This window comes from Staurois parvus, unplaced genomic scaffold (genome assembly GCF_062004578.1).
Source record: "Staurois parvus isolate SC_StPar_1 unplaced genomic scaffold, SC_StPar_1.0 ptg000011l, whole genome shotgun sequence".
NCBI classification, from domain to species: Eukaryota; Metazoa; Chordata; class Amphibia; order Anura; family Ranidae; genus Staurois; species Staurois parvus.
Window position 1 is genome coordinate 10,713,236 of NW_028317807.1, and position 16,246 is coordinate 10,729,481.

A 16,246-nucleotide genomic window follows, 5' to 3' on the forward strand; every position below is an offset into this window, starting at 1 on the left:
CGCTGGAAACCCTCTGTCTTTAAAACAACTTTAAACAGAGAGTTAGGAGCACTCTGGATTTCTGCATGCAGCATTTTTAAAAGAATACAAGGAATTTCAGAGATTTGATGTATTTGCTTTTTTAGTTGCACTAAACAGAGAGTCATATACTCCCTCCATATCCAGAAGTACTGTTTCTTTTTGTTTTTTTTAACTGGGACTCTGGGACTGCAACTTAAAGTGGTTGTAAAGCTCAGATATTACAGTTGAACAAAGCATATTGCTCTATAGTGTGTACTTGTCTCTATCCAGAGCACTAAGTGTTATTTGTGTATGTTGCTTCATTTCTCTGCTAGAAGCTTGGATCACTTCTAACATGTTTTCCTGACATCAAAGAAAAGAAAAGGTGACAGGAGCAGGATCTCCAACTGATTGACAGCCTCAGCTCTGTTCCTGTGTGCTGTGTGGAGGGGGGTGTCTCTTTCCTCCAATCAGCACTCAGAACTTTCCTTACTGAGCTCTGCAGAGTGTAATTTCAGCTCTCCTCCCTTTTCTCTGAACTCTCAGACAATATAAATTCAGCACTTTGAACAGATGTAGAGAAAAGAAGACTGCAGATAGACAGGTACAACGTATGTAGGAGGATTTGCTTCACCTTTGTGTATCACGTGAGGCCAGTCATTTCACTGGGTATATGTCAAGGTTTACAACCACTTTAAATTAACCACTTGCCCTCCAGAGGATTTACCCCCCTTCCTGGCCAGGCCATTTTTTGCCATACGGCGCTGCATTCCTTTAACTGACAACGCTGCACCCAAATTAAATTTATGTCCTTTCCCCCCCCCCCCAAATAGAGATTTCTTTCGGTGGCATTTGATTGCCTTTGCATTTTTTATTTTTTGCGCTATAGACAAAAAAGTCCAACAATTTTGGGGAAAAAACAACATTTTTGACTTTTTGCTATTAAATATGTCCAGTAAGAACATTTAAAAAAATCAAATTTCGTCATAAAATTTAGGCCAAAATATATTCTGCTATATGTCTTTGCTAAAATAAATACCAATACATGTAAATTAATTGGTTTACGTGAAAGTTATAGTGTCTACAAATGGTGGTATAAACACTGGAATTTTTTTTCTTATATTAGTAATGACGGCGATCAGCGACTTATAGCGGGACTGTGGCAGGAATTCTGACTCTGGGGGGGAACTGACTGTCACTGACATCCCCAGTGACACTGTTAAAGTGATCAGTGCAAATAAAAAAGCACTGACACTGTATTAATGACACTGGGAAGGAAGGGGTTAACATCTGGGGCGATCAAAGGGTCAACTGTGTGCTGTGTTGTGCTTTACTTTACTGTGTAAGCACATTGCTTTGTATTGCTCTTCTTGTGTGTTGATTCTAAGATATTAGAAATTACTAATGTTGTACCTTAGGCAGTGAATATGTTAGTCATTTTATTTTGGTTCAAACAGCAGGTTAAACGAAAAAAAAAAAAAATACTCGAAAAAAAAAAAAATGGCTTGATTCCCCCACCCACACCCTCGATGTGGATGGGGGAATCAGGCCATTTTTTTTTCTTTCAACCTGCTGTTGTATTCCCATCATTCCCATCATCGGAATACACTGAGCAACATAGCTGGCTGTAGTCAATGGTGCTGACTGAGTGAGGGAAATTCAATATGCTGGTTGTACAGTAGCCGCTTGCTCATACATGGATCTAAACATCAGCTGGTCCCTGCTAAACTGGTCGAATTTCAATCCAGATATTTGGTTAACAGGGCCTTCATGAGACACATGATAACTGCATGAGTGTTACACACATACTGGAAATTTAGATTACTCAGAATGGAAGTAGTCACAAACCTAACACACCAGCCACACAAATCTTCCTATGGGTTTTCTTACTGATATGCTATTGACTGCATTCAGAGAAGATATACAGGTTACAAATATAAAACTGAACTCCGGAGATATGTAAAAAAACATAAATTAATGCAGTTATGCATTAACCGCTTAAATACGGCTTCTAGCATATACTGAAGGTGACAGCATGCACTGGGCCGAAGCTATGCCGTCACATCCGTAAAGGCATCCTTTTGTTTGTGCTGGGAGCACGTTCAGTCATGCACCACCAGCACACAGACTGAGCTGTCGCCAACAATTTATCCAATCAAGGTGATTACTAGTAACAGAAGTTTCCCCTGTATCTTTTTCACCTTCTGAAAAAGATACAAAAAGAAGGCTTTGTACAAGAAAATCTGGTAAAAAATGTGTTAAAAAAATTAATAACAAATGGCAAGAAAAAAATAGATCAAGGTTAGGTGTTAGTATCAGTGATAATATTAGAGTCTGTGCCATTGTTAGGGTCATTGTGTTTTAGCTGGATAAACATAAAAGTTTTATATTTAGTGTCATTGCCAGCATAAATGTCAGTGTCTGTATGTCTTAGGTAGGATTTTTGTTTCTGGACCCAACGTATAATACACATACACTATGTTGCCAAAAGTATTGGGACACCCCTCCAAATCATTGGATTCAGGTGTTCCAATCACCTCCATGGCCACAAGTGTATAAAATCAAGCACCTAGGCATGCAGACTGATTCTACAAATATTTGGGGGAGGTGTTATCTGGTGGCACCCTTATTCTTACAGAGGGTGACAAGATTCTGATAAGACCCTGCCTGCTGATCTCACAGTTTTTTTCTGTGTGTGTCCTACTAACTTCTACACAAGACTCTTATCTAGTATATGGAAACCCCCAGACAAGCAAATTGGCCAAAGTTACCATTTGCCTGCAACTTATACAGCTTTGCTTTTTTTGCCAAGCTTTCTTGGAAAATGTCTGTTTTGATGCTGCAGGTTGAATACATCATACAGATGCTCCACTTTTCAAACAGGGTGTGGGCACCCTCAGGGTTTCCCCTGGCAAATCTGTCAAGGGAATGTTGCCTGGTATGGTTTGAGGGAGACACTCCCTCGTTTCCCCTATTTCCTGGCCAACCAGGATTTTTGATATTCAGATGTTTGGTATGGATTTTGTGTGGGGTACCTATTAAAATTCATAACAAACTCTCATCAAGGAGAAACTTTCTGGCAGGAATTTTGGGGAGGGGTGATACATACACACATATATATTGCCAAAAGTATTGTGACACCCTTCCAAATCATTTGATTCAGGTGTGCCAGTCACCTCCATAGCCACAGGTGTATAGAATCAAGCACCTAGGCATGCAGACTGCTTCTACAAACATTTGTGAAAGAATGGGACGCTTTCAGGAGCTTAGTGAGTTGAAGCGTGGTACCGTGATAGGATGCCACCTGTGCAATAAGTCCATCTGTGAAAGTTCCTTGCTACGAAATATTCAACGGTCAACTGTTAGTGGTATTATAACAAAGTAGAAGCAACTGGGAACAACAGCAACTCAGCCATGAAGTAGTAATCCATGTAAAATGACAGAGCGGGGTCAGCGCATGCTGAAGCACACAGTGCACAGAAGCCACCAACTGTCTGCAGAGTCAATAGCTAATAACCTCCAAACTTCATGTGGCCATCAGATTAGCCCAACAACAGTGCATAGAGAGCTTCATGGAATGGGTTTCTATGGCCAGGTAGCTGCATATAAGCCTTACATCACCAAGTGCAATGCAAAGCGTCAGATGCAATGGTGTAAAGCACGACACCACTGGACTCTAGAGCAGTGGAGACGTGTTTTCTGAAGTGATGAATCACACTTCTCTGTCTGGCAATTCGATTAACGTGTCTGGGGTTGGCGATTGCTAGGAGAACGTTACTTGCCTGACTGCATAGTGCCAAGCAGGGGCGGACTGACCATTTGGAAACTCGGGCACTGCCAGAGGGCCCGGGGTCAGTAGGGGCCCCATGAGATGCCCCTGGTACCTTTTTCATAGGCTTTTTGGAGTTTGGGCAAGGACACAGGGGCCCCATGATCCCCTATTGCCTGGGGGCCCCAGGAGTTGTCAGTACGCCCCTGGTTCACACCTATGCTTTTTCTTTTGATTAGTTTTTTAATGGTTTTTGCATTGTGCTTTGAGTTTTTACATGCGCATTTTTGCAGTGTTATTACCGCGGTTTGCATTTTTTTCAGCCTTTCTTTATGTTAAAGTGGAAATTGTTTTGTTGCTGGGCAGAAAAAAAACCCCTAAAACATGGCAAAAATGCAATACATGCGTTTCAGCAGCTTCTTCATTGAACTCTATTGTAGCAAAATGCTGCTTTTTGCATTTAAAAAAGTTGCTGACCCTTTCCAAAAGTGCAGCAGTTCAAAAAAGCATAGATGTGAACATGTCCCATAGGAAACCATGTTAAATAGACTGTAGTGCATTTCTGCAAGGAGAACGTTACTTGCCTGACTGCATAGTGCCAAGCAGGGGCGGACTGACCATTTGGAAACTCGGGCACTGCCAGAGGGCCCGGGGTCAGTAGGGGGCCCCATGAGATGCCCCTGGTACCTTTTTCATAGGCTTTTTTGAGTTTGGGCAAGGACACAGGGGCCCCATGGTCCCCTATTGCCCGGGGGCCCCATGAGTTGTCAGTCCGCTCCTGACAGTGAGTAGGCTCAAGTTCAAGTTTTATTTAGCCACACCCACCTACTTAAGCCCCTCCCACCATTGGGACAATTTGGCCACACCCACAGTCTGCCCCTGGTGCCAAGTGTAAAGTTTGGTGGAGTGGGGATTATAGTATGGGGTTGTTTTTCAGGGGTTGGGCTTGGCCCCTTAGGTCCAGTGAAGGGAACTCTTAAGGCATCAGCAGTCCAAGACATTTTGGACAATTTCATGTTCCCAATTTTGTGGGAACAGTTTGGGGGTGGCTCCAACTGGATGCCATTAAAGTTCATGTGTGGGGAAAAGCCGGCGTCCCAATACCTTTGGCAATATAGTGTATACTGTATGTGGTATCCTTGTGCATGTCAATAGTCAATAGTAGGAAAATGTATTTTCAGTTGTTTTTTTATGGTGGGTTACTATTTTAGGCAAGTTTTCCTTTCATAATAAAAAGAATCAGATATTTATTAACATCTGCTACCAAATGAAGGCCCAATTTGCCCTGAAAAAAGGCATAATTTTCCTAGATACACTAAGTAGTTGAAAAGATATGTACAAGTATATTATCACATGCCAAAGTTGCAAAACTGGGTTAAGGTGTTATTGTTTGTTTTATATTCATTAATTAGACAACAAATAACTGTATTAGCGCTCTTGTACACTGCAGCTGATAAACTCACATTCAGGAGCTTTTCTGCGTTTTTTTCAGCAGCTCCTGAACTCTCCCTAATGTTTTCCTATGTGTCCATGTACACTATGTCATTTACTGTTGTTTACAGGCAGTTGAGTTTACAGTTGTTTTTTTGAACGCACCAAATTTACATTCAGGAGTAGATTTTATCAGCGTTTCAAATGCCAAACGCTTGTAAATGCGTGTAAATAAGCGTTTGCGCTTATAAGCGTTTTTACATGCAGAAAAGGGACATTTATTTATGAACTCATCCTGTAACCATTAGGCTCAATTAACACAACTATGTGTTATCTGGTATAATGATCATTATTTTCAGCCTTATGATTGATATTTGCAGCTTTCTTTGCTTTTATGGCAGACAGCTGTTGTGTTTACAAATGTTGCTACCTTTACTAGCTGCTTGCTTTTATAAGGGCTCATGTACACGGGATGTTTGGAAAACACTTCTGAACAATGGAAACTGACTGTTTGAAAACGTAGGTTAAAAAGCGTCTGTTTAGCCGCGTTTGCATACCGCGTTTATGCACGTTTGCGTTTAGAAGCATTTTTTAAAAATAACATCAGGAGACATTCCAAAATGCCCAGAATGCACTGAAAAACAGTAAAAAATTAACTATTTCAGACATTTTGAGAGAAATAGAGAGAGCAGAAGCAGAGAGAGCAGTATGTGTTGAGATGACCTGTCTTTTCTGGTTGTATTCACTATGGATCCCATCATGAGCATAATGCGGCCCGTTCTACCATTTTTTCCTTCACCCAAAACCTGGAACTGACTGCGCTGGTGTACCAGGTCCATTTGAATACATGGAAAACAATTTGCATGCATTTATGATGATGAAAAAAGGCTCTGGACAGCATCTGGTTATGGAACAGTTAAAAAACGCTTCTAAACTCAGATGCTTATAAACGTGGTTAGCCGCATTTACAAGCGTTTGGCATTTGAAACGCTGATAAAATATACTCTTGAAGTTTGGTGCGTTCAAAAAAACAACTGTAAACTCAACTGCCTGTAAACGACATAGTGTACATGGACACATAGGAAAACATTAGGGAGAAGTCAGGGACTGCTAACAAAAATGCAGAAAAGCTCCTGAACGTGAGCTTAACAGCTACAGTGTACATGAACCCTAAGGGGTGATTGTGAAGTGTGGGATATTTTAATTTAGCACAGAAAAACAGGCTGCTAAGGCTTTAGAAATGTCAACTGTAATAAAAGACCAATGCTGGCTTACATGATGGCACTCAGAAGCAAAACTCCGGAAACAGTTGGTAAATTCCACTGCATGTCAGCATTGATCAGGGAACTGGTGAGCTGGATGATGGAGGAGTGGATCCCTCAACAAAAACCATGAGGCTGGTGGCAGAGCTTTGCCCCTTTTTCAACGTTATAAAAAAGAAGGGAGCCCCTGAAATGTATACGTTTGTCCACTTTCACATACGGCCTCGGTCCTCTGTAGCCCGGAGTGAACTGCACATATGCTGCTGGCCACTGGCCACTTGTTTTTTTCCTGAAGGATCTGGTTCTCCATCATCTGGCTCACCAGTTCACCGATCCATGCTGACATGGAGTTGTACTTTTGAGTCCCATCATGTAAGCCAGCATTTGCTTTTTATTAAAGTTGACATTTCTAAAGTTGATTCAGCAGCTTAGCAGCCTGTTTTTCTATGCACAATATGAATCCTGCCCTGGTCTAAATTGCTGAATGCTCAGTTCTCTCCCCCTATTTACTGTCCTCAGCTGGACTTTTTTTTAACTTTTTTTAAATGTCTCCTATTGCCATCTATGATGCATTGACTACTGTGGATCTCCTGTTTCCTTTTAGCATTTACTTCCCCTTTTTTGGAACTATGAACCTTTATCACAATAATCAGTTGTGAACACTGTGGAAGTGGCCAATAGGTCACATTTTTGATATTTTTTGGGGGGAATATTGGGGAACTGGAGAAAGTACAGAGAAGGGCAACCAAACTGATAAGAGGCATGGAGGAGCTCAGCTATGAGGAAAGATTAGAAGAACTGAATTTATACTCTCTTGAGAAGAGGAGGTTAAGGGGGGATATGATCACCATGTATAAATACATCAGTGGTTCATATAGTGAACTCGGTGTCGAGCTATTCACCCTGAGGTCATCACAGAAGACAAGGGGGCACTCTTTACATCTGGAGGAAAAGAAATTTAATCTCCAAACATGCAAAGGTTTCTTCGCAGTGAGAGCTGTGAAAATGTGGAATAGACTCCCTCAAGAGTTGGTTCTGGCCAGCTCCATGGATTGCTTTAAAAAAGGCCTGGATTCTTTCCTAGATACACAGAATATAACTGGATACTAACATTTATAGGTAAAGTTGATCCAGGGAATATCCGGTTGTCTCTCGGGGGATCAGGAAGGAATTTTTTTCCCTGCAGGAGCAAATTGTATCGTGCTGGGTTTTTTGCCTTCCTCTGGATCAACTGTGCGTATAGGATTATAACTTTTTTTTTTTTTAATGGTTGAACTGGATGGACTTTTGTCCTTTTTCAGCCAGACTAACTATGTAACTATGTAATATAAAACTTATAAAATTCCAGTAAAGAGACACTGTCAACTTATTGTTTGGCTGCATGTGTTTGCTAAGCATACATGCATTTTTACAAAAATGTCCCTCCAAAATCAACATTTTTAAGTAAGTTTACGAATTCATGTTGGGCCGCATTTATAGCTGTCTTGGGCCGCATGTGGTCTGTGGACCGTAGGTTGAACCCCCCTGCTTTAAACAATATAACCAGAGCAATATTAAAGTTGATTAAAAAGCATGTCATTTCATATTAAATTGCTTGTTTTGTACAGATATTCCTTTGTTTGATATTCACGCTTTTTTGCCTCTGTTACAGTACAAACCCCAGTGAACACTACTCCGCAAGTGTTAATCGTTTCTCAAGATGGCACAGTGGATCTCTGCAAATATAAACTAATAGAACTAATAGAAAATTCCAGGTTTAATTTGACTTTAGAAAAAGGCAATGGAAGAGAAGTTGTGTGCCAGGTTTATACTTCTAAGGTTGGAAAAATATTCAACAGTTGGAAAGAGAAAGCACAGTGTCACTTTAACGAATCCAATGGCACCATTTTTCTCACGCTCACTAACCTTGATGTCAAGCACACGGACAACTACACTTGTCACATGCAATACTTTGCCCCACCTCCTTTCAAAACCTTTGTGACTGAGACATATATTTATGTTCATGGTAAGAGCCTTTTCTTAGTTAGGACAGCTAAATACTGCAGTTGTCAACGATGTGTTCTTTGCCTTGAATTGAAATAGTATGTTTAAACATAAGTGTCATTTTCACACCAGTGCATAATGATATGCATACAGTTATCAAATGATAGCAGGTCAAAAATGTTTGAATATAATACATGTGAATAATAGGATCTTTCTTAAATATTTATTCCTCCTGAGAATACTATAATGAAAATAATATAGACTATTATTAACTATATAATGAAGGTAAGATCATATCAATCAGAATGTAGAAAATAAATTATATCAAAAAGACCAACGTTTGAATGGTTTATTATTGTAATTATGGGAGTATAATGGACTATTTTTATATTATTAAAATGTTTTATTGTTTTTTCAAATAAATATTTCTAAAATATATTAATATTCTTATACCCCGGTCACACTGGATGCGAATTGGCATGCGATTTGCATGCCATACGACTTGCAAATTGCGTGCCAAGTCTCACCCTATTGTCTGCAATCATCTCGGTGCGGTTCCGACTTGGTCGGAGCTGCACCGATTTCTAAAGTAGTACGTTTGATGCAATTTGCATAGACATCTGTGTCAGATGTCTTGCAAATCGCACCTGAAATTGGCATGTCCCCTGACTTTGAAATCATGCGGCTTCACTGTAAGTCGTACGATTTCAGATTTGGATTTGATGTGACCAGGATGTTAAAGCGGTATTAAACCCAAAAGCCAAAATTTATTATATTGCAGTTTATCAATCCTTAGATGTGGTGGCTGCATTAATTTTCTTTTTTTAGGCATTCTTTCTTTTATTTTCATCTAGTGATCTAGCCAGTAAGTCTGCTGTTTTTAAAGAGAACAAGCTGTCTCGCAGAGGTAGCAGTTCGAAGGCTGAGACAAACCATTTAACACAGACAAGGGTGCTTACAGTGCTCAGCTTTTTTCATTTTTGTAAACTCTTTAATCCAAAAGGAAAAAAACTGCTGCTTACTGCTTATAAAGTATTAGCTAGAGTTTGGTTTGTTTCTGTATTTAAATCTGTTAGTACATCTAACACTCCCCTCCCCCTGGACTGACAATGCTGCTGTTCAAAGGTGTCTCTGTTGCTGCTTCATCTAATACAGGAGGGGTGTTTCTGGCCAGATTACAGGTGAAAACAGAGGAATAAAGCCCAAAAAGAGAAAACGAATGCAGGCCACTCCATCCAATGGTTTTGTTATTATGTTATATATTATTATGCAGTGGCATTTGGCAGCAGAAAATGAGCTGATGGTGAAGGCAATGGGCCTTCTAATCTTTATTTTTGGCTATGTATTGTTGTTCTTTATAATACGTTGTCACGTGATAATTATGGGTGAGTACAGTGGTTTGGGTGAGTGGTTTCTGGATTACCAATTCATGTATTTAATTAAATGATTTTTGCATTTGTGTTTTTAATTTTTTTGCCTATTTGATTGCTATTTTTGTATTGTTGCTTTGAAGCAGAATTAAACTCCATTTCAGCAACACAAACCAAAAATGCTATTTAACCACTTGCCCTCCAGAGGATTTACCCCCCTTCCTGACCAAGCCGTTTCTTGCGATACAGCGCTGCGTTACTTTAACTGACAATTTCGCAGTCATGCAACTCTGCACCCAAATGAAATTTATGTCCGTTTTTTCCCAAAAATGGATATTTCTTTTGGTGGTATTTGATCCCCTCTGCATTTTTTTCTTTTTTGCGCTATAAACAAAAAAAAATACCAACAATTTTGAGAAAAAAACAATATTTTTGACTTTTTTCTATTAAACATGTCCAGTAAAAAAAAACAAAACAATTTTGTCATAAATTTAGGCCAAAATGTATTCTGCTACATGTCTTTGCTAAAAAAAAATCCCAATACATGTAAATTAATTAGTTTACGTGAAATTTATGGCATTTACAAATGGCGGTATAGATACTGGAATTTTTTTTTTTAATACTAGTAATGCCGGTGATCAGCGACTTATAGTGGGACTGCAGCGGGCATTCTGACACTGGGGGGAACTGACTGTCACTGACATCCCCAGTAACACTAATACAGTGATCAGTGCTAATAAAAAGCACTGACACTGTACTAATGACACTGGGCAGGAAGGGGTAAACATCTGGGGTGATTAAAGAGTTAATTGTGTGCTATGTGCTGTTTTATTGTGGGCTGTGTGTGCTTTACTGTGTAAGCACACTGCTTTGTATTGCTCTGCTATGCAGAGCAATACAAAGCAGCATGCTGGAGCTGACAGGGGAGAGATCTGTATTGTTTACATACAGACCTCTCCCCCATCAGTGATACTTGGCAATCGCTGGGTGTCGGCAGGGAATCTTTGGCCGGGACCCGCTTATTGACAACTGAAGCCGCCAATGGCCAATGGCCCCCTACCCTGAAATACAAAATCAGTTATTTTGTGCATCCCTGCCGCACTGTAGCAGTAGTTCTGCTATAGGGCATTCAAAGCAAACTCACTCATCCATTCATGTCTCCATACTTTATTTTGCTGAGATATAACTTTGATAACCACCCCTAGCATTTTTCAGCTTTGAACATCTTGAGTAAGGGCAAATGATACATGTAGCATTTACTTCCTGTAGTCCACCTGCCCTTAGGCCAGGCATGCAGGCAGGAGGGTGTGCTTAGGTAAGAAAACCCCTCTTCCCCTTCTTCCCTCCTGAAGACTCTTGGGATATATGACATCATTTGCCTAGGCCTGGAAACCAGGAAGTAACTGAAGAAATGTAAGAAAAAGTGTAAAACTAGCATATATTGTAAGCTCGTAAGAGTAGGGCCCTCTTACCCCTCGTACATTGTTTGTTGTTGTTGTACTGTGCCATGTATTGTCCCCCCTATTGTACAGCGCTGAGCAAACCCTTTGGCGCTATATAAACTCGTAGTAATAATAATAATAATAATATATGATATACTTTCCTATCTATTTACTAATGCTAGTAACGTGAGGATTAAAAAATAGTGATGTTGATTGAGAGAGCAAAGTTCCTTTTTATGTTTTTTATTTTACTGTCTTTATTTTTTTTGTACTGTCTTTTTTCCCTTCTGTGAAAAAAACATAAAATAATAAAGCTAATGACGTAGTGTACTTTGGCACTAGAACAGGACCACAAAAGTCACTTTCATTTTGCATTTCCCTTTGCCTTTTCTGATTTTCACTGAAATTCTGAATAAAATACGTGTCTTAAATTTGCTTATCCCTAATGATAATCCTAAATAGAATTTTTTCTATGTTTTACCAAGTAGCCATAGCGTGAATGCATTGTTTTGCATCAAATTCCTATCAGTTAAATACAAATGTTTGCAGTTCTAGAATTTGAAGGTTGTACCGATAAAACAATTTAGATTTTTATCTTTTCAAATGATTATTCATACAATCTTCTTCTCTATTTAGAGGCTTCAGACTGTGATTTTTTGTCTGTGATGCGTGTGTCAAACGTTCTGATATGGATTCTGTCTGGAATTGCTAGCTTTTTCTTCTTATGTTGCATAATAATGATATATGTAACAATGCAAAGAAAGGTAAGTATGTGAAAAATCTAAAAGCCTGTGTGTATATATTTATTAGTATTAGTATTATTATTTAAAAAAAAAGTGTTCACCCAGGTACTACCCATATGGAAGAAAAATATATCTGAAATATATTTTAAAAATATTTTCCCCAAATATATTGCCATATATTTGAAATGCTCCAATTTTGGCCATATTCAATATATTTCAATATATATATATATATATACTGCATGTAAAAATGTGTTATTTCAAAATATATGAAAAATATTTTTTAAAAATACATTTCAATTATACTGTATGTTTTTAAAAACACAGATCTACATTTTTGGAATGCATTTACAACTATATGTAAAAATATATGTTAAAATGACATTTTTATACTGTATGTTAAATAAAATTGTAGAATATATTTTAAAATATATTTTTAAAGACATACAGTATTTTATATGAATTTTTCACATATTTTGTAATAAAAATGCATTTCAACATGCAGTATATACAATATATATATATATATATATATATATATATATATATATATATATATATATATAAATTATATGTTGAAATATATTGAATATGGCCAAACTGTAGCATTTCAAATATATGGCAATATATTTGGGAAGAATATTTTTAAAATATATTTAAAATATATTTTTCTTCCATGTGGGTACAGGATATCCACTTAGCCTACAATATGTTTACACTTAGTTTACACTATGGATTGCATATGAATCGCACAGGAATGCGCACCACATTCCTGTGCAATTCACATGTGATTCAGTGCGGTTGCGTGGTCGTTATGTACTATGGTCATTATGTACCATGCGATTCGGTGCAGGCAAATACACTGTGTGTGCGACCTGCGTTTGGGGTATCATTAATATTGCACTGACATCCGTTGCAGATCGCAAGGGTAGTGTAATTTGAACGCTGTGCGGGAACTGCACACAGATTGTCGGTTTCCTGCACTGCATTCTAGTGTGAATTGGGGATAAAAGTTTTTTTAAGTCACATTTTTTAGTTTTTGATAGAGTGACGATGGATTTCCCAACTAAAATAATTACTGGGTTTGAATGCAAGGGACAATCTTCTAATGGGGAAACTTGCTCCTGTGACTGTCAAAAGGGGGATTTACTTCCTATTGTGTCTACAGGACAGGAAGTGAAGGGCAATCTCTTGAGTGTGGGGGTGGATTAACTATTTCCTACTCTATCCCTGTTGGAGGGAATTGCAGTGGCATGGCCCATGCACTCATGTATGATGGTGGGAACACTAATACCAGTTTACTTTGATTGCAGCATCATTTCTTAGTAGCACAATGTTAGCCATGCATTTTATTTCATGGGCTTATTGAATTAAAGTGCAGAATTAATTTACCAGCATTAGTCAATGATTGTTTTAGCTGCAATGTTGCTGTTTGGATGTATATCTTCTATTTTACAAGATCTAACGTTATACAGAAACATAAGGCATAATATTTCAGTTTACCAGGCAATTACAGTTTAACAAGTAAACAGAAGCCAAATACCGTACTTAATGCTTGAAAATGCAAATAAACTACCGGGTGTTAGCAATACAGAATACTGACAAACGATAACAATCAGCAGATCTAATGAACAAAGCTAATCTCCTTTTTATTTGGCCTAAAAGGCCAATTTGCTTTTATGTAATTTTCATAAAATGGTTAAGGTAAAATAGGGTTTAATAACATTAACTGATAAATACAAAATGGTGTAATGAGATTATCAGACCTGAAGATATTTAAAGCTGAACTCTGGGAAAAGAGCTAAATACACTGCTCAAAAAAAATAAAGGAACACTTTTTAATTAGAATATAGCATCAAGTCAGTTAAACTCCTGGGATATTGATCTGGTCAGTTCAGTACCAGAGGGGGTTGTTAATCAGTTTCAGCTGCTTTGGTGTTAATGAAATTAACAACAGGTGCACTAGATGGGCAACAATGAGACAACCCCCAAAACCGGATTGTTATACACGTGGAGGCCACTAACATTTTTTTTTTCCCTGTTCATCTTTTCTGACTGTTTTTCACTAGTTTTGCATTTGGCTAGGGTCAGTGTCACTACTGATAGCATGACGCGAAACCTGGACCCTACAGAGGTTGTTCATGCAGTCTAACTGCAGGATGGCACATCAATATGTGCCATTGCCAAAAGGTTTGCTGTGTCTCCCAGCAAAGTCTCAAGAGCAAGGAGGATATTCCAGGAGACAAGCAGTTACTCTAGGAGAGCTGGACAGAACCGTAGAAGGTCCTTAACCCATCAGCAGGACCGTTATCTGCTCCTTTGTGCAAGAAGGAACAGGAAGAGCACTGCCAGAGCCCTACAAAATGACCTCCAGCAGGCCACTGGTGTGAATGTCTCTGACCAAGCAATCAGAAGCACACTTCATGAGGGTGGCCCGAGGGCCCGATGTCCTCTAGTGGGCCCTGTACTCACTGCCCGGCACCATAGAGCTTGATTGGCATTTGCCATTGAATACCAGAATTGGCAGGTCCACCACTGGTACTCTGTGCTTTTCACAGATTATTATTTATCATTATTTATTTCAGGTACTTATATAGTGCCATCAGTTTACGCAGCGCTTTACATATATATTGTACATTCACATCAGTCCCTAACCCTCAAGGGGTGAACAATCTAAGGACCCTAGCTCACATTCATATACAAGGGCCAATTTAGACAGGATCCAACTAACCTACCAGCATGTCTTTGGAGTGTGGGAGGAAACCAGAGAACCTGGAGGAAACCCATGCAGGCACAGGGAGAACATACAAACTCCAGGCAAGAGGTGCTGTGGCTGGGATTCAAACCAACGACCCTAGTACTGCCAGGCGGAAGTGCTAACCATTTAGCCACTGTGCTACCCAGATGAGAGCAGGTTCACCTTGAGCACATGTGACAGAAGTGAAAGGGTCTGGAGAAGCTGTGGAGAATGTTATGCTGCCTGCAACATTGTTCAGCATGATCACTTTGGTGGTAGGTCAGTGATGGTTTGGGGAGGCATATCCATGGAGGGACGCACAGACCTCTACAGGTGTCAAGGTCCTACCTTTTCCCAGAGGTTATGTTACTCCATGTGCTAGCATCCATCTTGGATTTCTGCTGAGCATGATGGGAATCTTTTATGCCTTCAGGTCTCTGAGGTCCATCCCCCAGAGGGGTGTGGCTGAGTACATATAAGCCTGGGATCTGCACATGCTCTTTGCACTTGTGTCTTGTGTCTTTGTCTTGCTACAGCTCTGTGTATACGCTCGTGACTCTTCTGGTATTCTGACTCGGCTTGTGACTAAGACCATTCTCTGCGTTTCCCTTTGATCTGACCTTCTGTTGCTGAACCCGGCCCGTGACCTGTGATTCTCTGTCTACTGTTCTGTACTGTTTTGTCCCGTTGTTATTGACCCGGCTTGTCTGACTACGCTATTGTCATTCTCACCAACTACACGCCATTGGCGGCGGCCATTACCGCAGCTGGGGTGTCTCGGGGGCCGCGACCTGGTCCCTGGTTGCGTCAAGTCCATCCCCACCATCAGGGGCCCTGGTGAAGGGCAGCCTGGGACTTAGACTCCGCGCCCTGAGGGACTTCAGTCTGTTGGTGGTGGTTGTCGTCAGCCAGTGCGTTACCCTGCCACTAGGCCTACCTGTCCGTTCCACAGCCCTGCCCTGACAACAGGCTAGACAATGGCACCCTGACTGCCATTAGGTATTGGGATGAAACCCTTGGACCCATTGTCAGACCCTATGCTGTGCAGTGAGTCCTGGGTTACTCCTAGTGCACAACAATGCCTGGCCTCATGTGGCGAGACTATGCAGGCAGTTCCTGGATGATGAAGGAATTGATACCTTTGAATGGCCCTGATAGGATCAATTCCTATCTGTAGCCCAAACATGTCCTCGATTATTTTTCACCACCAGGCCCGGGAGAAATAAAGCTCTAGACACTGAAGTGTGCAAGATAAATTTCTGAAAGTTGAATGCGTGCAAGCAGTATTACACAGATCTCAATAGGCATGGCTTAATTTTAGGATGACCAATAAAAAATTCCACTCTTATCAGTATAGTCATGTGAAGAACAGAAACTGCAAATGGCTGGTGAGTACCATTTAAGGTTGTTCCGTTTACTGAGAAATTAAACTAAACTCAGGAAATGAGAGAGAAGTTACCAGCAAGACTCAAAACCAAAACTAACTGTTTACACATCTAGAAATGGAGA

General features: G+C 39.8%; 1 protein-coding gene across 1 annotated transcript in view; it reads left to right on the plus strand.

Moving 5' to 3' along the window:
• The first annotated feature begins 7,955 nt into the window (after positions 1 to 7,955).
• The window catches only part of ICOS (inducible T cell costimulator), a 147,445-nt gene continuing 139,154 nt past the window's right edge, over positions 7,956 to 16,246 (plus strand). The window contains exons 1-2 of the mRNA XM_089672444.1: positions 7,956 to 7,971; positions 8,114 to 8,467. Coding sequence (XP_089528570.1) covers positions 7,956 to 7,971; positions 8,114 to 8,467 — 370 coding nt within the window. The remainder of the gene's footprint in view (positions 7,972 to 8,113; positions 8,468 to 16,246) is intronic.